Source organism: Ovis aries, chromosome 4, assembly GCF_016772045.2.
Source record: "Ovis aries strain OAR_USU_Benz2616 breed Rambouillet chromosome 4, ARS-UI_Ramb_v3.0, whole genome shotgun sequence".
In the NCBI taxonomy this organism is placed as follows: domain Eukaryota; kingdom Metazoa; phylum Chordata; class Mammalia; order Artiodactyla; family Bovidae; genus Ovis; species Ovis aries.
The window spans coordinates 62,392,593-62,415,712 of NC_056057.1; the positions used below are offsets into that span (position 1 = coordinate 62,392,593).

Sequence of the window (23,120 nt, forward strand, 5' to 3'; positions counted from 1 at the left end):
AAGACTATGTCCTTATAAAAAGAGGAGGACTTAGACACACAGAGAAAAGACCATGTGAAAGACACCTAAGACAGCTATCTACAAGCTAAGGAGAGAGGGTTTCAGAAGAACCGACCCCCTTCAAAGCCTAGATTTTGGACTTCTAGTCTGCAGAACTGTAAAAAATAAACTGCTTCTTAAGCAAAAAAAAAAAAAAAAGAAGTGTTGACCCCGAGTAACAAAACCCCATCTCAGCTCCACTACTGATTACACTGTCTAAGAGACAAAAGGGTATTATCACCACCTACTTCAGACTCTACTGCTTTTTAATAACATAACATCTAGCCTACAGTTTAAAAGTTGTACAAGTCATGAAAAAGCAGGAAAAGGTGGCCTTTAATCAAAAGAAAACAAATCCTGTCAACAGCAGGTCCACAGATGATCTAGATGTTAGAATTATAAGACAAGGACATTTATATTTTGTTATGGAATTTAGAGGAAAAGAAGGGCAAAAATGGGTGAGAAAAGGGAGAATTTCGACAGAGAAATGGAAACTCTAAAGAATATATTAAAAAAAATTCCAGTGGGAATCTTAGAATAAGAAAAAAGTTGAAATTGAATAGGCTTTCATTGCATAGGCTTTACAGGAAACTGGGAACATTAGAAAAAAAGACATGAACTCAAAAACTGGTAAATAGAAATGATCCAAAATGAAACACAAAGGAAAAAACAATTAAATTAAAAACAAACAAAAAAAGTGGGCTATAGATCTGTAGGAACATAATCAAGAGTCCAACATACAATTCAACTGGAGTCCTAGAAAGAATAAAAAACAAGGCAGAAGAAATATTTGATGAGATAATGGCTAAGCATTTGCCAAAACTTATAAAACATGAACTAGATAGCACTCCATAAAGTTCATTAACTTAGTATGAAAAAGAAATGCCCCAGCATGACAAGGAAAACCACACCTAGGCAGATTAGGGTCAAACTGTCTCAGATTTAGAAAATTTTCAATATTAACAGTGGAAAAGGGGAATTCCCTAGCAGTCCAGTGGTTAGGACTCAGTGCTTTCACTGCTGGGAGCCCAGGTTTGATCCCTGGTCAGGAAACTAATCCCACAGCTGCACTGGCACAGACAAAAAAATAAAAACAGGACTTTCTTAGTTGTCCAGTGATTAAGAATTTGTCTGCCAATGTCGGGGACAGGGATTCAGTCCCATTGGGGAAGATTCCACATGTCTCAGAGCAACTAAGCCTGTAAGCTGCAACTACAGAGTCTATATGCCATTAACTACTAAAGCCCACACAGCTACAGCCCATGCTCCGTAACAAGAGAAGCCACTGCAACGAGAAGCCTACACACTGCAATGAAGAATATCCCCTGCTTGCTGCAACTAGAGAAAGTCTGTGAGCAACAGTGGAGACCCACCAGAGTCAAATAAATAAAAATAAAGATAATAAAAATTTTTAAAAACAGAAGAGATAAGACTGATGGCTGACTGCTGATCAGAAACGAAGTCAGAAAACAACAAAATGTCAACTTTAAAAGAATCGGTGAAAGGAAAAAACCTGTCAGTCTAGCAGTCCTTCAGGAATGAAGACAATGTAAAGAAAGGCATTTTTAGATAAACAAAAGTTAGAGAATTCATTTCTAGCAGACTTGTGCTATAATGAAATTAAAAAACAAAAAAACTTCTTCCTAAGAAGGCAACAATCCCACATGGAAGTCTGACTCTACGAAATGAATGAAGAACATAACAAATGATAAATACAAATGACAATACTTTTAAATTTCCTTTAAAAATTGATTGAAAAATAACAGTGCACTGGGGTTTATCACAAGGGTAGAAGTAAAATATAATGGGATGGACAAGGTAGGCCCATAAAGTGTAATTGTATTTCAAGGTAGACTGTAGTGACAGTAATAGGCTAAAGATGCATATTGTAATTCTCAATAATAACTGAAAAACAATACAGGGAGGTACAGCTAAAAAGCCAACAGAAAAGAAAAATGATTACCAAAATACTCAGAAGCAGTCAAGAGAGGAGAAACAAACGAACAAAGAACAGTTGCTACAGAGCAAAAAGCATGATTATGTTTCAATACTTTAATTACAAAAACAGGCTGCTGAACTTTAGTTAATAATATATCAATATCAGTTCATTAATTCTGACAAAAGTAACTTTTGTCCAAAAAAAAAAAAGGCCAAGAGCCAGATTTAGCCTGTAGTGTAAGTATGCCTGTTTTGTAATAGACTAAACCCAACCCTATCAGTATTGCATTAAATATAAATGTATCAAACATTCTAATGAAAAGACAAAAAACAAAAATTGTTTAACAATAACAAAACATGACCATAAAATATGCTTATGAGACATAAATTTGACATATATGAACACAGACAAGTTAAGAATAAAGAATGGAAAAAGAAGGTATTCCTGAGTGGTCCAGGCGTTAGGCTCCACGCTTCTACTGCAGGGGGCACGGGTTTGATCCCTGGTTGGGGAACTAAGACCCCACATGCCACATGACATGGCCAGGAAAAACTAAAAAGAATGGAAAACGATATACCATACAAACATTAATCATAAGAAAGCTGATGTAATTCTATTAAAAACAAACAAAATAGACCTTAAAGATGACTACCTTAAAGATAAAGTGTTAACAATTCATCAAGAAGATATGATAATCTTAAGTATCTATGTACCCAGTAGCATAGCTTTAAAAAACATGGAGCATAAACTGACAAACAAAACTAAGTGCCTAAATTGAGACTCTGTTGCTTTTACTGCTTGGAAGTTCGAAGGATTGATATTTTCTTCCAAATAAAATCATGCTTTCTATCTTGTATGAAAATATTCACATAAATATTTTAAATAAATCATTCTCATCAGTATATTAATATTTAGCAAAGAGACCTCAGGCCAAAAGTATCTTTTAAATAATAAAAGATCTTAAGTATATGTGATAATATAAAATAATTTTGAATTTAAATTAAAGATTACAAGAAAAATTCAATTGGAGAAATTGTGCCATTAGAATAAAATGGTAACATTCACATATTTAAAGTGATATTGACTTCTGGGTCAAGATAGAAAGGGGAATGATTAACTCTGTCATTTCTGCTGCCCAGTGAAATAAGAATGACACTCTGGTTGGAATAATCATAGTTCAGCCTAAATTTGAAAGTTTTGACTGGAAGGTTAGTTTATAAAAATTTACTCCTCAACCCTAATAAAGATAAAAGGGAGAATTCTTGACCAAAAAGTATAGATTTCAACTGACTAATTTCATAAAATAAACTTTCAACTTTCTGAACTTCAAAGGCATCTATAATGTAATTCTACAATGCTAATCAGGATCAAGACGTCATATGCCTCATTAGCTGCATTAGTTATAAATTCCCTTACCATTTTCTTTTCCATATTGTCAGTGTTACGCTCTTAGCCTCTCAATGCTAATTAACAGAATTCTACCATTTAGCCAAGAGAGTGCGCCTGTATAAAGAATCTCAGAAAGATGAGAAGAAAATGTGAAAAGCTGTGAAAAGTAGACAATATTCTTGGTGAGAAACTTGTCCTGAAGTGAACTGAGAATATTCACAGACGTCAATGTTACTACACCCTATCAAGTATGGAGACATGAAAATGTGTGATCGTATTCTGTTTTCTGTTTAATAAAAAGGGTCTTTTAAAGGGTCTTTTATCAATACCTCAAGGATTATTATTAAGAGGTGAAAAATGTACTGTATAATCAGGGTTACATTGTAATTTTTTATACACTGAGATACTTCTGAGTGAGAATAATGATACCTGCTAATAATCACACCAGGCCAACAGGTATAAACCAGGATAGCTTCGGACACACCAGAATACGTAATCACTCTTCCTACAACTTCAAAATTCTACAGTGCTAGTCAGTTGTTCTACTTTACAGTTTTTTGTCCTAATACTATTTAAACTGACATCTCTATTTCCTGGAAGGTACATATATTATGAGATTTCTTTAAGTCAGAAGATGAATTGTGGGATATCCTTCTCCCTTTATCCATAAAAGTACAGTAAAACCTATGACTATTCTGGATTCTCTATTCAAGGAAAGGATCTGAAAGTGTGATTCACTGAGATTCATAATTTAAGTTCCAGAATGCCAGTCTCTACATCAGGTATCTATAACCTCAAATAAGAAAAGTGAAGTCCCTCAGTAGTGTCCGACTCTTTGCAACCCCATGGACTGTAGACCACCAGGCACCCCTGTCCATGGGATTTTCTAGGCAAGAATACTGGAATGGGTTGCCATTTCCTTCTCCAGGGGATCTTCCCCACCCAGGGATCAGACCTGGGTCTCCCACGTTACAGGCAGATGCTTTACCAACTGAGCCACCAGGGAATTCATTATTAGTACTATCCTATTTCTGTAGAGTCAACAGTCTGACTAACCTCAAAAGAAACTGCATTCTGAAGGGGATCTCAGAGGCAATGTCATTGTCATTACTGGTCAAGACAACAGTAAAATAAGCAAACGCTCCCTTGCACTAATGGTCTCTGGGAGCACACAGGAGACTTCTTTACTCTCTCAAATTTAATAAAATAGGTTATTATGTGTATACAAAAGGTTATCCATTTTCCCCACCAATTTAAAGAACATCTAAACTTAACTTTCTCATTCTCCTACATCAACCATAAGATATTAGAACAAATATTTCCTCCCCCTGCTATTCAAAAAAGCATACTTGTGACAAATTTTACATCTATATTGTATTTGACTCAGGAAGAGACTTTACAGTACTGAACACAAACCAATTAAATTGAGTGATTTTACACTCACGTCATGTGGTAGGATACTTTAGCTATAATTACAAAAAAAAATCATTAAGAGAATGAACATATCACAATTTATTTTTAGTTTGTGTGACACTAAAATGGCAGTGAAAAAATTTTTTAAAGAGCAGTCTATATTTAACATGTCACTGAAATCTTTTTCATTTTAGAGATTGATGAAATTGTACATAGAAATTGGCTAAATGACAACACTGAGTAAGGAATACAGTTCACAGAACTCCAGTTCTTATGTTTCCCTAATTTGCAAATCTTGTTTGAAGAACTTTAAATAAAATAAAAAACACTATCCAGTATTTTGCAAATTAGCATTTCTATATACACCCACAAAATGCTTGTGATCGATCTTCACAGGGATATTAAAAATTCTTAAAAAAACCTTCTAAAATATATGATTATATTTAGTATAATTTTAGCATTAAATGAATTTTAATTTTAAAGTTAATAAACAGCATCACCTACATAGCAACATACCTATTAGCCAATTAAGACCATAAAAGTTTTCTACTTTTACTTAAAACATCACCAATAGGTCTTTCAATATGTAGGAAGTCAACAATATTGAGTAAATTTTAATGTTAGGATAGTTACTAAATTTGGCATTTTGGTACCCAGAAAATCAATGTTGACATGACCACAGAATCTTAAAGAATCATAACATGAAAAAAAAGAATATAGGAGAAAAGCCCAAATACCAAACATGCATGAAAAAAAACTAGAGAACTTTTAAAGAAAGCCTTAAAGAATTATGAGAGTAAAGAAAAAGATGCCCAAGGGTCTAAATAAAGCATAATTAACATAATGGCCTTAATTATTCAAAATAACCAAGAAGACATGAGAGTGGTTAGTAAAACAAAAATATAAGGGGCAAAAATTAAGGACCAATTTTTAAGCTTATTAGTTTCAAGCAAAGAAAATGTGGCAACCTTTTCCTGGAACATATAGCCCAGTAGCTCTCGCTCTTTTACATCATAATTTATCTAAAACAAACAAAATAAAAGACAAAGAGAAAAAAGACCCAGAATCACTCAATTTGTTGATCTAGCTGAATTACTAAATTAAAAGTTACATGGATTTTTTTCTTAAACATCTCTATATTCTGACCACAGAAAGTTCTTACAGCATTTTTAAATAGTCTGTATTATACAGCAGGAGACAACCCTAGGACTGAAGTTTGCCTCTACTTCTTTTGCCACTTAAAATGGTCTTGTTTGCTATTAAAAGTTTAGTCCTTATAGTGTGGTAAAAAGCTCTCAATAGTGATATTACAAAGATTTAAACTATGAAGTCTTAAACTTGGAGAGTAAAGTATGGGAAAGATATCCCTTAGATTCATGAGTACTTTTCCAAGAAATTAACCTATCTTTCCCTATTTTGTAAAACTAAATCTAAAAAATGTTAATCATGTCAAAATATTGGTTTTAAATGAGCAAGATACTGTTTTAAAACTGTAAGCTTAACATCTATATGCAAGCAGGAATACTTTCTTAGTCAGAATTGACATTTAGAATGAACCAATATACACTGCTTTGAAGGCTTAACTATTAAGATAAAGGGAGAAATACTTCCAACATCAAAAAACATATCATGCATATAAACCTATACCCAATTAACATACACAATTCTAAGAGCATATACATTCAGCCAAAGATTTCAAATACTTGAAATGGGACATTTCCATTGACCTAACTTTTCTGTAAATAAATAAATAAATTTGGATTACCCTGTCCAGAGCAAATTTTGTGTTTCCTACTGAAGATAATGACAGAGTGTAAGATCCAACAAGGGCAAAGTTGCTGGTCCGCACGGCATTAAGACTGGCCATAACTAAAGAAAAACGAAATGAAGTTTAGTTCAGAGTGACTTTGGTACCTATAAAATAACAATCCCTCACTCCACCCTAACAGAATGAAATTAAACTGCCACAGGGGGTGGGGGGGGCGGACAAAACTGCTTCATTTTCCTTTATTTCTAATATGGGGGCAAGGCAGGGGGACTAAAACATCAACATGTTTCCTAATGAAAGTAAACTGCTAAGTATTTATATTTAACTTAAATGAGGTACAAGCACTCCTTAACATTTGAGGCAGATGTTTTTAAAGATACAGAACCTAAAAATATGTACATAAAAAGCAACTTTCCTATAAGAGACATGAAAGGACTTTACTGCTATAGTCTAGGATGACATAATGAGCAACAGGACTTTATCTGCGTGGTTCTTCTCAGCTATTCTCTTGTGCCAAGAAGCAGAGATCAAAAGTCCAAAGATGAGGGAAACCAGTTCAACTCTAACCCTCTTTGGAAAATTTTGGCCTAAAGCATTACTCTGGAAAAGTCTTTCCTGGCTTACTGGCACCCCAGTTCTCAGTGAACTAGAAAGATGTTTTTCTGACATGATACAATTGTCATGATCAGTACAGTTAAAAGAGTTAAACTCTACAGTGTGAACAGCATAAGATAAATTTACAGAACAAGAGCAGCTATGGTGAAGAGTAATGCTACTTGCTGCAGTTGTAAAGTGACTAGGTATCCTATGTGTAGTGCCTGCTGGAGTCTGAATAATGTGCAGTTTGGTGGCCTATGGTGGTTTCTGACAGCAGACTATTTTGGCTAGTAATCTTATAGGTTGCTACTGCTAAGTCACTTCAGTCGTGTCCGACTCTGTGCAACCCCATAGATGGCAGCCCACCAGGCTCTGCCATCCCTGGGATTCTCCAGACAAGAACACTGGAATGGGTTGCCATTTCCTTCTCCAATGCATGAAAGTGAAAAGTGAAAGTGAAGTCACGCAGTCATGTCTGACTCTTAGCAACCCCATGGACTGCAGCCCATCAGGCTCCTTTGTCCATAGGATTTTCCAGGCAAGAGTACTGGAGTGGGGTGCCATTGCCTTCTCCAAATCTTATAGGTTAGTAGAAAATATTATTCAAAGGAGACTAAAGTAGATACTTATAAATCAAGAGGGTTAGACGAATAGGTATTGAATTGCTTAGTTCTTTTTCCTTATTCTAGTGTTTCAAATAGTTCAAGATCCACTCACCTGAAGAATGAAGGGTGCTTTTCTGAAAAAATAAAAAAGGCATGAAGAAGAACATGTTATTTTCTTTATATGATACAAAGATTTAAATAGTAAGTACAAAACTCTTTAACACTGCAAGGAATACATTTCAGAAAACATTATTTTTTCCTTTTAGGATATTTTAAAGATTTCCAAAGCGCCAAGGGTGTAGAAATGGTTAGTTTTAGTTACTCAGTTGTGTCCGACTCTTTGTGACCCCATGGACTATAGCTCACCAGACTCGTCTATCTATGAAATCTCAAGGCAAGAATACTGGTGTGGTAGCCTTTCCCTTCTCCAGGGGATCTTTCTGATCCAGGAATAGAACCCAAGTCTCCCAAATTGAGGACAGTCTATGTGGAAGGTGAAGATTTTTCAAGGAACTTCAGTTTTTTGAAAATTCTACTTACAGTGGTTACTGATATGAGAAGTCGTTTAGGAGTAACAGCCTGGAAAAAAGATAACTTAGTATAGTTCCTAATAAACATTACGATTCAGAGCTTTAACTAAATTTGAGATTCTCCCACACAGAAAATAATTCTTAAATATCAATACATTTTGCCTGAGTCCTTTATTAAGGTTTGCCCCCATACTGTTACTCCTTTTTCATTAAAGCTAAATAAAATTCTTTTAAATGATGATTTAGAAAAAGAACAAAAGAGCAAACGCTAGGAAGAACAGAAACTAAGTTGTTTCTATTTCATATGCCTACAGCAATCACATCATTCTTAAGTATTGCTTAGAGGAGTTTGTAAGACAAAAGTTCAGAGGAAAAGTTTAAGAAAAGTTTCAAGAGATTCTCTGATGGCTCAGTCAACAAAGAATTTGCCTGCAATGTGGGAGACTTGGGTTTGATCCCAGGGTTGGGAAGATACCCTGGAGGAGCACATAGCAACCTACTCTAGCATTCTTGCCTGGAGAATTCTATGGACAGAGGAGCCTGGTGGGCTGCAGTCCATGAAGCTGCAAAGAGTCAGACACAACTGAGCGACTAGACATAGCACATTATAAAGTTAGTTATCAAGTAGATATAGAGAAAATAGAATTTCTAACCTGAGTGTATCAGTAGTTTATAATTAGGGTTATGGTCACTCACTGTAAGTTTACTCTCAGTATTCGTATCTAATAAATGCAGTAACTAGAAATCTGAGGCATAAAAATGACCCAAGAGCCTGATAATTCTTTAAAAATATACATAATTTTTAACTGACATTATGTCTCGTACTTCTGATTATATTTTTACTGGGTTTCTTTCATTCTTACCTTTGACTTGTATGCTTTTTTCTTCTTATCAGGGCCTGAGGGATCTTTCCTTTGTACCTACATACAAATTAAAGCAGAATTTAACTTAAAATCTGATAACTTTAAGAAAAACACACCATTAGTAATTTTAGAAAGCTGTAACTGCTTACCAAGCTGTAAACTTCAATATTTATTTCAAAGTCATTGGACACATCTTGCCTGGAAAAATAAAAATATCAAATTATGCCATTAAAAACGATGCCATAAATACTGTTACAAGACTGAGAGTAAAGGAATTCACTATATTTTAAAACCAAAGACAATAGTTATACATTATTAAAGAATATAAAAATTGGTAAGAACAGTTAATTTTTTCCCTATAATACAAGTCAAACATTTTCTCAGTTTTTACAACTCAAGATCTTAAATAATAAAAATAACTTTTTTTTCTAAATTGGATTTTGACTCTACTTTCAAAATAAATACGTAACACTAAATACAATGTCTTACACAGAGACTGAACGTTAAGTATATTCATAGATTTAAAGCATATATTAAAAAATTGTGGTCCAGATTGCGTGTGTGTGTGTGTGTATAGTAAATATGTTAAAACACTTCAAAATATCAAATACTTGTAGACACACGGAAGAAACATGCTACTCAACGGAAGATCAGAAACATAAGAGTTAAATCAACAAACTGAAAAATGAGATATTTGTCCATATAAAAATAACACACAGATTACATTTCAAAGATTATGAATTCTACGTGTATGCTTAGACTATCTTAATTCTATTAAAAGAAAAACATGTTTCAACCACCAAAAGCCTAATTTACTTACAGAGTAAATGTAGTAGTGAATGTTAGAGCATCACCGTTAAGAGAATTTGAAGTACTTGCTAATGGTGTGGCTACCATATTTTCAGCTCCTGCTTTTAGTATAATTAAGAAATAGTAATTTGCTGCATCTGAAAGAAATAATTACATTATCTAATAAGCACAAGCAGAATCAGATTTAGCTAATCAGTATTCTGGGAGATCAAATGACTAATGTAATACTGCAACCGGTTTATATAAAATTTATTTAAAATTTCCTAAAGTCAACTTTTGAGACACTAAAAGACAAGACATAAGCGGACAGACATATACCTGGAATAACATCATCAAGATACCTTCCCATTATGTAAACTGAAAAAACTTCACTGCACATTCCTCAATTTCTGCTGACTTTAAATTTTACCTATTGACCCAAAATTCTTCAGCTAATAGTATATATCTCAAAAGGGTATATATATTCTGGCTTGTTATTTCAAAACTGAAATTAAAACACTATATTTCTGTGAAAGTTACAACCTTGTCCTATTTTTCAGATACTGGTGCCGTAACCTCCTTTATCCACCTTGTTTAAATATCATTTTAAGTAGAATACATAGCTTAGAAAAGTTTACTCAATCTAGAGGGTTAAACGAAATAAAATTTCAATAGACATATCTATACTATCATGCTCTTAACTCCCACAATCAGTAATTCAGGATTCAAAAAACAGATTTCCATAATGAAGTGAATTTTAAATAGAACAGAGTAAGTAAAATAAGTTATTTTAGATGCCCAATACGTTCTACAAAAAAATTAAGAATGTGAAATGGTCTGTTGTGTCAGAATAACCCACCTTGGTAATTTATGTTCAGTATTATGTTTAACAAGCCCTACTTTCAGTTAGAGCCATTTGTGTTATTCTGTAATCAGTAAGATCATATATGAAATTTGTCCTTGGTTATTTTTAGATACATATTTAAATAAAAGGAAATCAAGGCCTAAGATATACAAGTCTTGCTTCTTTCCGGATGCTCTACTTGTTCCCATTTGCACAATTCCAACCTAGGTGACGTTCATAACTTAACAGATGATCTCGAAGTGACAAAATAAAGATCACCATACCTGGTTTCTGAGCTGTACTGCAGACAAAATCTGCTTTTAGAGGCAGGCGGATTTCTGACAAAGTAATTGATCCTCTGGAAGGGACAAATTCACTTTGGGATATGGGACCAGCCTTATCCTTCCTCTGAGGCCCTTCATTCTTCAATTTATTCAACTCATCAATCAAAAGTGTTCTCTTCTCAGCTGTGTAGAAATATGCAAGTTAATATTTCAAATATTAAAACTGCAAATGTTTCTAAATGAAACCAGTGCAAGAAATGAAATGAAACCACATGCACTCATGTGGCAACTGTACACAACACCAAAGACATTGGTAAGAAATTACACAAGACCAAATCCGTAACTCTTCCTTCATATAAACAGGTGATAGGTCGTTAGGTAAGACCTTGATCACCCGTCTGTTCACAAAATGCTCAATACTCCAACTTTTGGTCAGTTCTCTTGTATGGTTAACTTCTCCATCCTAACGTGCCCTGTCATCCTTCATCATACATACACACACAACAAAATTCATATACTTGTTTTTAGCTACACATACAGAGATAGTGTGTGTGTATAAATATACTCATATTCATTATCAGCACACTCCACATTTCTTCAGATGCACTCCAGATTCTTTCACCCTTTCCTGTAAACTATGCCTTATTTTACATGCAAAGTTTTCACAAACCTCATTAAAAAAAAAAAAATTTAAAAACAGATCAGCTGAAACAGACTATCAAAAAAAGCCCTTTCTCTAGAATTAGAAAATTCTGAATATACTAGACAAAATGAGCTTTTCCTGGTGTGAAACTGTGTTGGAATTGTTTTGGGTGTATCACACATACTTGCTACTAGAAGAAGTCTTTCTGCCTCAGCTTCTTCCAGTGACCCTTTTCCATGTTCTTCATCAACACAACAGTTAAGAGCCTGGCTAGCCTGATAGATCACTGTCTGCTGCAAATTTATTTCATTATTGAGTTCCTAGAGAAACCAATGAGAGGAGAAAAAAAATTCACATTGAATCACGATTTTTACTTTATTTAAGCTTTATTTATAATTTATCCAATTAGCTAATTTCTAAAATCTCCAGAGAGGAAAATCAAAATGTTAGTTTCACTGTTCAAGTTTCTAGACTATGCACCAAAAACATTTAACATCTTTTTCATTATGGCTTATCATAGGATATTGACTATAGTTCCCTGTGCTACACAATATATCATATTGAATATAGTTCTCTATGCTATACTACTCAGGGCTTCCCAGGTGATGCCAGTGGTAAAGAACCAGCCTGCCAATGCAGGAGACATAAGAGATGCGGGTTCGATCCCTGGGTCAGGAAGTTCCCCTGAAGGAGGAAATGGCAACCCACTCCAGTATTCTTGCCTAGAGAATCCCAGGGACAGAGCAGTCTGGTGGACTGTGGTCCATGGGGGTCACAAAGAGCTGGACACAACTGAAGCTTATTGAGCAAGCATGCATGCTATACAGTAGGACTTGGCTGTTTATCCCTTCTATCTGTAACAGTTTGCATCTGCTAATCAAATTCCCAATCCATTCCTCCCCCTCGGCCCTCCTCCTTGGCAACTACAAGTCTGTTCTCTTTATCTTTGAGTCAGTTTCTTCCACAAAGATAGGTTCATTTGTGTATGACAAACATTCTTAAAAGTAAATATTTCAGTAATATCAAACAAGCTTCCAACTTTTCCAGTAAAGAGAACTTTTCTCAGACTGAATTCCTGAGGCCCTGCAAGCCAGACACTATCCTAGTCCTGGATACAGAGATGAATAAGACAGGGTCCTTGTCCTCAAGAAGCTCACAGTCTCAAGGTGTTAACATTCCAAATCCCCTTTCCAGTGAAGCACATACCTGCATCTTCTGTTTGATGTTAACCTGACAAGGAAAACCATTCTTTTTTTCTTCCAATTTTGAAGTAACATCTTCCTTCCGAACAATCACTTGCTTTATCGAAGGACGGTCCGTTTCTTTGACTCTTTGGGATCTATATGCATCAATGCTTCAGGAAATAAGTTATACTCTATTAAAAATCCAGCAACACACTAAGCACTACGCTTTGTTGAACGTATCAGCAGAGTCTGATATTGCAAAGTATCAGCAGAACACTTCACTAGAATGGAAAATGCCACTGGGTGAAAGAAGGTGACCAAAGCTATTTCAAAGTTTTATGAAGATTAACATTAATAACATTATAATTATAAATAACAAAACTTCTTATTTTAACCTAAACCATGATGCTTAGTGACTGAATGTCTTCCAAGATATTCTCACCTATAAGGAAGATCATGATCTTCAGAACCAATGCTATCACCAGACTCAGCTCGAGGGACACGGGTTCTTTGGAATTTTCCTGGCTTTGGACTTTCATCACTGATGCTGGTGTCTTTCACTTCCCATCTAGGTGAAGAAACTAAATTCTGCAGGAAGGCACATCAGATATTAGATTTTATGGATGACATTGATTCTAAATGAGAAATCTGAGGAACTGAATGCCTTCTCTATTACTAGAAAATAAATATCCAAAGAGTTGACTGATTTATCATAAAAACAAGACAAACTACGTTCCTAAAAAGCATATGAATAAAAATTCAAAGACAGCTGAAGCCTACACTTGTAACTCTTTTTAAAAAAATATTTCTAATTGAATCAATTTCCAAAAAAGCTGCAGTTATTCAGTTCAGAGTGATACCTAATAAATGTTAGTTATCTATCTTGTGCTAAATACTGATATTCTAATACAATTTAATATGCACTTCAACTCCATGATGGAGGTACTATTTTTAACCTAATTTAACATTTAATTTGGCCACCTCATGCAAAGAGTTGACTCATTGGAAAAGGCTCTGATGCTGGGAGGGATTGGGGGCAGGAGCAGAAGGGGACGAGTCTGAGTGAACTCCAGGAGTTGGTGATGGACAGGGAGGCCTGGCAGGCTGCAATTCATGGGGTCGCAGAGAGTCGGACACGACTAAGCAACTGAACTGAACTGAACATTTAATTGCGACAAAAAGGTTAAAATAACCTGACCAGTAAACACCAGTACATGCCAGGATGTGAGCCCAGGTAGCTGGCTTTTTAAGCCATGTTACAGTTTGGATTTCATCTGATGCCAACAGGAAACCAATGAAGAGTTTTAAGATCTCTTCTAAGAGAATTAACATCAAGTTTGCAAAATATCCCTGGCTATAGCGTGCCAAATCCCCAGGTACCAACTAAAACAAAAACAGATCCTAATTCTACTTAGTTTCTTAATGTCCTGGGCCTATTTACATTTAGTCCTGTCTTACCTCTGGACTTACCACACCAACTGTCTGTGCTAATGGAGCAAGCAAAGACATCGAGGAAATATTCAGTGCATCTTCCTGTTCTTCGCTGCTTTCTGCATCTGCTTGATCCATCTCCTCTTGGATCTTTTCCACATCTAGTCCACCTTCCTCTAGGACATCACTGAAGATGTCATTAATTACTTTTGAACTATTGATATCATCATCATCATCCACGCTCATCTCAATTTCACGTACCACTTCTGAAAAATATTTCAATAGGTGAATACTGTGATTCAGACCTTTAAGAATTAAAGAGATAACAGAGAACACTTAATATTCATATGCTTACTCAATAAGTAGGGGGAAAAAAAGGCCCTAAGAAAATGTATCTCCTACACAAACAAAACAAAAAGAAACAGAATACTGCTATAATGTTCCAATAACATTTTCTAAGTAATGAAGGTAGGAATGATTAAAAGCTGATTCAGTGCCACAGGTTTGAGATAATTAAGGACTCAGACTGCAAGATAATAGCCAAAAGCTTCAGATTTACAAAACATACTTTTTCAAATAATTCTCTTTCTCTTGCTGAGAACTGTCTTTTCACACTGTAGTCAATAACAGGACAATAATAACATCACAAATAAGGGCAGGATTCACAAATGAACTTCAAGGGCACTGATTTCTTCCAACTGTACATGCAGAGTGTGGAAGGGTAGCACATTTCCTTTCCCTATGAAAGTAAGTGACAGCCTTAATCACATTTTCACAGGGCATGGGACCTAAAGATGACTATTAACAGTACCATATTATGCAAAAGCAAGAATATTTCCTTTTTTTAAAAAAAAAAGGGGTATCATAAAATCACAAGACATTTTGAAATATAAAACACTACATATTTGAATATGAGAATACTAATTCTCCTAGCATATCCAGAGTTAATAAGAAACAAAGAATGAAAACCAACCAATCTGCTGTTCAACCTTTGGTTCTGATGTCACTTTTAAGGATTTGTCCTCTTCTAAAAACAGTGTTATTTTCAAAGGGCTAGACTTCGTCATTTCACGTTCAGTAAAATCTAAAAAATTAAGAAAAACAATTTGAATATATATAAAAACTTAGAACTGTTCAGTAAAAGACTCTTAATGCAATTCCTATCAGACTCCCAACAGCGCTTTTTGGAGAAATAGAAAATCTGTCCTAATTTTCATATGGAACTTCAAGAACCTCTGAATATCTAAAATAATTTTGAAAGAGAACAAAGTTAAAAGACTGACATTTCCTCATTTCAAAATATATTATAAAGCTATAATAATCAATACAGTATGGTACCAACATAACGATAGACAAATAGACAAATGGAAAAGAATAGAGAGCCCAAAAAGAAACTTTCAAATATATGGTCAAAGCTGCCATGATAATTCAATGAAGAAAGGACAAATGTTAGGAAAATTGGATAGCTACATGGAAGGAATTAAGTTAGACTTTTATCTGATGCCATACACAAAAGTCAACTCAAAACAGATTAAAGACCTAATAAGACTCAAAACTACAAAACTCCCAGAAGAAAACAGAGGGAAAGCTTTACGACACTGGATTTGGTGATTTCCTGTGTATAACACAAAAAGCACAGACAACAGAAGCAAAAATAGATAAATGGGACTATACCAAACTGAAAAACTTTTGTGGCAAGCAGGGCACAGTAGGGGTAGGGATAAAGAGGTACAAACAACTATGTATAAAATAAATAAGTTACAAGGATATATTGTCCAACATATGGAACAATATTTTATAATAACTAAAATGGAGTATAATCTATAAATACGTTTAATCATTGTACACCTGAAACTAACATAATATTGTAAATCAGTTAGTTCAGTTCAGTCGCTCAGTCATGTCCAACTCTTTGCGACCCCATGAATCGCAGCACGCCAGGCCTCCCTGTCCTTCACCAACTCCCAGAGTTCACTCAAACTCATGTCCATTGAGTCGGTGATGCCATCCAGCCATCTCATCCTCTGTCGTCCCCTTCTCCTCCTGCCCCCAATCCCTCCCAGCATCAGAGTCTTTTCCAATGAGTCAACTGTTCGCATGAGGTAGCCAAAGTACTACTGGAGTTTCAGCTTCAGCATCAGTCCTTCCAATGAACACCCAGGACTGATCTCCTTTAGAATAGACTGGTTGGATCTCCTTGCAGTCCAAGGGACTCTCAAGAGTCTTCTCCAACACCACAGTTCAAAAGCATCAATTCTTCGGCACTCAGCCTTCTTCACAGTCCAACTCTCACATCCATACATGACCACTGGAAAACCATAGCCTTGACTAGACGGACCTTTGTTAGCAAAGTAACGTCTCTGCTTTTCAATATGCTGTCTAGGTTGGTCATAACTTTCCTTCCAAGGAGTAAGCATCTTTTAATTTCATGGCTGCAGTCACCATCTGCAGTGATTTTGGAGCCCCCAAAAATAAACTCTGACACTGTTTCCACTGTTTTTCCATCTATATCCCATGAAGTGATGGAACCAGATGCCATGATCTTAGTTTTCTGAAGATCTGAAGTTTTAAGCCAACTTTTTCACTCTCCTCTTTCACTTTCAACAAGAGGCTTTTTAGTTCCTCTTCACTTTCTTCCATGAGGGTGGTATCATCTGCATATCTGAGGTTATTGATATTTCTCCTGGCAATCTTGATTCCAGCTTGTGTTTCTTCCAGTCTAGCGTTTCTCATGATGTACTCTGAATAGAAGTTAAATAAGCAGGGTGACAATATACAGCCTTGACGGACTCCTTTTCCTATTTGGAACCAGTCTGTTGTTCCATGTCCAGTTCTAACTGTTGCTTCCTGACCTGCATATAGGTTTCTCAAGAGGCAGGTCAGGTGGTCTGGTATTCCCATCTCTTTCAGAATTTTCCACAGTTTATTGTGATCCACACAGTCAAAGGCTTTGGCATAGTCAATAAAGTAGAAATAGATGTTTTCTGGAACTCTCTCGCTTTTTTGATGATCCAGCAGATGTTGGCAATTTGATCTCTGGTTCCTCTGCCTTTTCTAAAACCAGCTTGAACATCTGGAAGTTCATGGTTCATGTATTGCTAAAGCCTGGCTTGGAGAATTTTGAGCCTTACACTTTACTAGCATGTAAGATGAGTGCAATTGTGTGCTAGTTTGAGTATTCTTCAGCATTGCCTGTCTTTGGGATTGGAATGAAAACTGACCTTTTCCAGTCCTGTGGCCACTGCTGAGGTTTCCAAACTTGCTGGCATATTGAGTTCAGCATTTTCACAACTATGCATCAATTAAAAAAATGTTTGTATATCAAAGAACACAGTCAACAGACTGAAAAACCAACCTACTGGATGCAAGAAAATATCTTCAAATCATACATCTAAGAAGTTAGTATTAAGAATATAAAAAGGACTCCTACAACTCAATAACAAAAAAATCAACCTGATTAAAAAAATAGGCAAAGGATATGAACAGACATTTCTCCAAATATGATATATGAATGGGCAACAAGCATATGAAAAGATGCTAACATCACCAATCATAGGACAAAGGTAAATCAAAATCACAATGAGCTAACAACTCATACCTATTAGGATGGCTACTATCAAGAACACAAAAAAAATATCAAGTGTTGACGAGAGTGAGGAGAAATTGGAACCGTCATGCACTGTTGACAACACTGTGTGACCAGTATGTAATAATGTAAACAATATGGAAACCAGAATAATAGTTCCTCAAAAATATTACAAATAGAACTACTACATGATCAAGCAATTCCACTTCTGGGTATATAGCCAAAAGAATTAAAAGCAGGGTCTCAAAGAGATATTTGCACACCCATGTTCATAACACCACTACCCACAATACCTAAGAAGTGGAAACAATCCACATGCCCATCAATGTATAATAGATAAACAAAATATGGTATATATACACAAGAAAATATTATTCAGCCTTAAAAAGGAAAGTAATCATGTCACACACTTGACATATGACGTGTCAACATGGATGAACCCTGGGACATTATGTTAAATTAAATATGCCAGTCACAAAAATACAGATACCATGTGACTGCACTTATATGAGCTGTCTAAGGTAGTCAAATTGACAGATACAGAAAGTAGAATGCTGGTGATCAAGGGCTGAAGAGGTGGAAAGGAGAGTTGTTGTTTAATGGATAGTTTTAGTTTTGCCTGATGAAAGTTCCTCAACAATGTGAATATACTACTGAACTGCATACTTAAAAACTGTTAAGATGGTGAATTTTAGTAATATGTTTTTCACAATTACAAAAAAATTAACTGTCTATGATATATTAAATGTCACTACATACAAAACTACCTTATTTTCTTTAAACAGCTACATAATACTCAATTTCATGGATTTAGCACAATTTATTTACAGTCTTCTACTGATGGGCATTTAAGTTATTTAAATCTTACCACTATTACAAATGATGCAATGATTAATAAATTTGTACATACGTCCACTGCACACTAGTTCTATAATTCAACTTACAGAAACACTTGCGAAGAAGTTGAATTAAGGAGTACACACACTTTACAATTCAACAGATATTACTGAGTTTTTCTCCAAAAAATATTTATAGTAAATTTATACTCTCATTAAGAGTATGAGTTCTCACTCTGGAGAGAAAACTAAGGAAGAAGCATATAGCATGGCTAGAAAACAAAATAATTAATTTGTCTTTTTACACTAGAACAGCATTTCTGCTGTTTCCAAAATTATGGTAGACTGAAATCGACATTTTAAGTGAAAAAGAAATAGAAAATGCTTACCTGAAGTTTCTCTACTAGAAGAGTTTGCTGGTGTCTGATTTTCTGTCACCTTTTCTGTTACTGTAAGTGATGGGGTACTTGGACCAACGTTTTTGAGGGGAGTGCTCTGACAGTGAATTTCCTGCAAAAAGCAAATGTTAAATTTTATTTCTCAAAACTATAAATCTTGTCTTTTTACATGTTATTAAATGAAACAAAGAAGAATCATTGTTAGAAATAAACCTCCTCAGAACAAAACAGAAAATAAATATTGAAAAGGTCCAGCCATGTTTAGAACACTAGTTCATATTCCTGATAATTCACAGTACATAAAATCTTTTTTAGAGACCACTAGGCAAGAGAGAATGAAAATTCACATCAGAGTTCAGCTTTAGATAAACCAATTCAAATGAGAGGAAATAAGGCAAATAAGAGGAAAAAATAATTAAGTCTCCTCAAGAAGAACACAAAAATACAAGCTAAAACTATACGCCACTTCCACATCCCTTTTCAGCCACCGTATCTTTGCTCCCTGCCCTTTAGAGCCAAACTTCTGGGACTGCCTACACTAATGGACTCTACTCTTCACCCACTACCTGCCTCCTGCCCTCACCACTTCACCAAAAGGTTCTGCCAAGTCACAATAAGCTCCTTACTGTGATCTCGGTTCAGTCCACATTTACAACAAACACGTGACAATACTGACCACTCCTTCCTTCTGAAAGGCTCCTTCTTCCCTTGACTTTAGTTACATCACTCTCAACTGCTTTCTCCTCCCATCACTTAGGCTGCTTTTTCTATGGGTACCACAGATGAATTCTGAAGTGGGAAGACCCTTGAACTCTCCCAATACTGTGTTCAGAATTTTCTTTACATGCATATGTACAACTCTCTAGGGAAGGATTCCACAGGTTTATCAGGAATCATTTAACACACCTAGAGAAAGAGAAGGAAAAGCATGAGACTGTAACATACTGGCAACCAAGTGAAGAAGGTGCTTCAGACAAAAGGGAGTGATTCACAAAGTCAACCGCTGCTAACAGGTCAAGTTAAACACTAGAAAAGTGATTCTGAAGATCACTGGTGAATCTGATAAAGGTAGTGGCAAGAGCATGAGCGGAGAAATCAAGAGCAAAGGAAGAGAAAAGCTGCAAGATACAAGTAGAGACACTCCTCTGGAAGAGTCTGGATGAAAAGGAGGCAAAGAAAGGGAGGGGAATAGGAGATTAAATGAGTTGCTTTTGTTATGATCATGGCATCTGGTCCCATCACTTCATGGGAAATTTAAATGCAGAAAAAAGGGAAATAGCGGCAGATTTTATTTCCGTGGGCTCTAAAATCACTGTGGATAGTGACAGCAGCCATGAAATTAAAAGACGTTTGCTCCTTGGAAGAAAAACTATGACAAACCTAGACAGCATATTAAAAAGCAGGGACATTACTTTGCCAACAAAGGTCCGTCTAGTCAAAGCAATGGTTTTTCCAGCTTACTCCTTGAAGAAAAACTATGACAAACCTAGACAGCATATTAAAAAGCAGAGACATATCTTTGCCAACAAAGGTCCGTATAGTCAAAGCTATGGTTTTTCCAGTAGCCATGTACAGATGTGAGAGCTGGACGATAAAGAAGGCTGAGTGCCAAAGAACTGATGCTTTCGAACTATGGTGCTGTAATAAGACTCTCGAGAGTCCCTTGGATAGCAAGGAGATTAAACCAGTCAATCCTAAGGAAATCAACTCTGAATATTCTTTAGGACTGATGCTGAAGCTCCAATACTACGGCCACCTGATGCAAAGAGCCGATTCATTGGAAAGGACCCTGATGCTGGGAAAGACTGAGCACAGGAGAAGGGGGCAACAGAGGATGAGATGATTGGATCACATCACCGACTCAATGGACGACCAAACAACAAATGCTAGTGGGAAGGATTAGCCCATTCATTTCTTCCTCCTAAAGGAAATCAGTTCTGAATATTCATTGGAAGGACTGATGCTGAAGCTGAAACTTTGGCCACCTGATGTGAAGAACTGACTCATTTGAAAAGATCCTGATGCTGGGAAAGATTGAAGGCAGGAGGAGAAGGGGACAACAGAGGATGAGATGGTTGGATGGCATCACCGACTCAATGGACATGAGTTTGAGTAAGCTCCAGGAGTTGCTGATGGACAGGGAAGCCTTGTGTACTGCAATCCATGGGGTCGCAGAGTCTGGCATGACTGAGTGACTCCACTGAACTGAACTTCTTCCAAAGACAAATTTACTGAGTTCCTACTATGAGCCAAGCCCTAAGAACATAGATAGAAAAGAATGAGGCTCTCATACAGTGCTGGAAAGCAAAGGTAAAACACTTATAGGAAAATAAATATTCTAGTGAGGTAAAAACAGGATGACATGGACCCAAACGAGGGAAGGGAACTGGGAAAAGGACCAAGTAAAAATTTCCAAAGGTAATTAAAGTTTGACCTATTCTTAATGATGCAGCTCATCACAGAGATACTTCACCCAGAGAGACTAGCAAAGCAAAGACAAACAGATCTGAAAACATGGGTACCTTCAAGAAACTACAAATAGCCTGCATGACAGGACTGAAGCACACGTGCAGAGGAGCAGTGAAGAGAAGTCAGATTTCTGAGTGATTCTAGATATCAAATCAAGCACTTTAGACATTTTTCTGGTGATGGCTATGGGAACTTCTCCAGGATTTTAAGCACAGGAATACATGCTTATCTGCCTCTTGGAAATATTTTTCTGGCAGCAGTGGGTTAGCAGTGGACTAGAGAGTAGCCAGACTAAAAGCAAGGTGCTCATGCAAGGGTATAGTAATGAGTAAGGCAATGGCAGGGGAAAATACAGAGGACAAGACAGCTTGGCAACATATTTAGAAAACATATCACTGGATGTGTGTGTATTTATGCATAATATGTGCTAGAGAACAGTGGGAAGAAAGACACTAACAAAAGGAAGGAGCCAAGGAAGAACTACCAGATTGTTTTAGATGAGGAAGTATACAGTAAAGCCCTAAGTGAAGGCAGAGACTACCTGGGGAAGATACTCCAGCAAAGAAAGCTCCTCAGTCAACCAAAGCTCAACTATAGAGTTCAGGAGAGGTGAGGGCTGCACAGCCAAGCATTATCAGCATTTCTGTGATTGGCTGAAGCTAGATGTGAGGATGGGAAAGAGATGTTCCAGGACAAGTGAGACAAAAAAAAAAAAAAAAAAAGAGAGAGAGAGATCAGAACCTTGGGAAGCATGATTTGTTAAGCAAGGGAACTGGTAAAAAATAAAATCAAATAGATCCTTCTCAAAGAATATGGTAAAATGTATTACTCTATTTCTACTGGTACCCATGTTAACCGTACTTCTATTATTTTTAGCTTAAAAATGTAACCTAACACAGAGAAATTAAGATGTACAACTTCCAATTACAAAATAAATGGGTCACAGGGATGAAATGTACAGCACGGGGAATACAGTCAATAATAAAGTAATAACTTTGTATGGTGACAAAGATTAACTAGACTTATCATAATGACCATTTTGTAATCTATAAAAATAACAAATCACTATATTGTGTGGGAACTAGCATAGTACTGTAGGTCAATTATACTTCAAAAAACAAACAAATTCATAGGAAAAAAGATCAGCTTTGCGGTTACCAGAGGAGGTGGGAGGGAGATGTGGAATTAGATGAAGGTAGTCAAAAGGTACAAACTTCCAGTTATAAGACAAATGAGTACTAGAGATATAATGCACAACATGACTAACATAATTAACACTGCTGTTAAATTAAATATGAAAGAGTAAATCCTAAGAGTTCATATCACAAGGAAAATATGTTTTATTCTCCTTCTCTAATTTTCTATCTATGAGATGACGGAGATTCACTAAATTTATTGGGGTCATCATTTCATAATGTAAGTCATTATGTTGTATACCTTAAACTTATACAGTGCTGTATGTCAACCATATTTATTGTAACTAATATATATGCATATTTATCTCCTAACATAC

General features: G+C 35.8%; 1 protein-coding gene across 8 annotated transcripts in view; it reads right to left on the reverse strand.

The window, feature by feature from the left end:
* The window catches only part of ANLN (anillin, actin binding protein), a 53,901-nt gene that overhangs the window by 13,399 nt on the left and 17,382 nt on the right, over nucleotides 1-23,120 (reverse strand). The window contains exons 8-21 of one of the 8 annotated variants that reach the window (XM_042248596.2): nucleotides 19,130-19,250; nucleotides 15,292-15,402; nucleotides 14,358-14,584; nucleotides 13,330-13,475; nucleotides 12,910-13,057; nucleotides 11,888-12,023; nucleotides 11,061-11,243; nucleotides 9,964-10,090; nucleotides 9,293-9,341; nucleotides 9,144-9,200; nucleotides 8,291-8,329; nucleotides 7,863-7,884; nucleotides 6,546-6,649; nucleotides 5,749-5,802 (exon numbers count right to left, since the gene is read on the reverse strand). In XM_042248596.2, the coding sequence (XP_042104530.1) occupies nucleotides 5,749-5,802; nucleotides 6,546-6,649; nucleotides 7,863-7,884; nucleotides 8,291-8,329; nucleotides 9,144-9,200; nucleotides 9,293-9,341; nucleotides 9,964-10,090; nucleotides 11,061-11,243; nucleotides 11,888-12,023; nucleotides 12,910-13,057; nucleotides 13,330-13,475; nucleotides 14,358-14,584; nucleotides 15,292-15,402; nucleotides 19,130-19,250 (1,524 nt within the window). Of the gene's footprint in view, nucleotides 1-5,748; nucleotides 5,803-6,545; nucleotides 6,650-7,862; nucleotides 7,885-8,290; nucleotides 8,330-9,143; nucleotides 9,201-9,292; nucleotides 9,342-9,963; nucleotides 10,091-11,060; nucleotides 11,244-11,887; nucleotides 12,024-12,909; nucleotides 13,058-13,329; nucleotides 13,476-14,345; nucleotides 14,585-15,291; nucleotides 15,403-19,129; nucleotides 19,251-23,120 lie in introns of all 8 variants that reach the window. The other 7 variants (XM_042248595.2, XM_060415019.1, XM_060415021.1 and 4 more) reach the window with 7 other exon arrangements.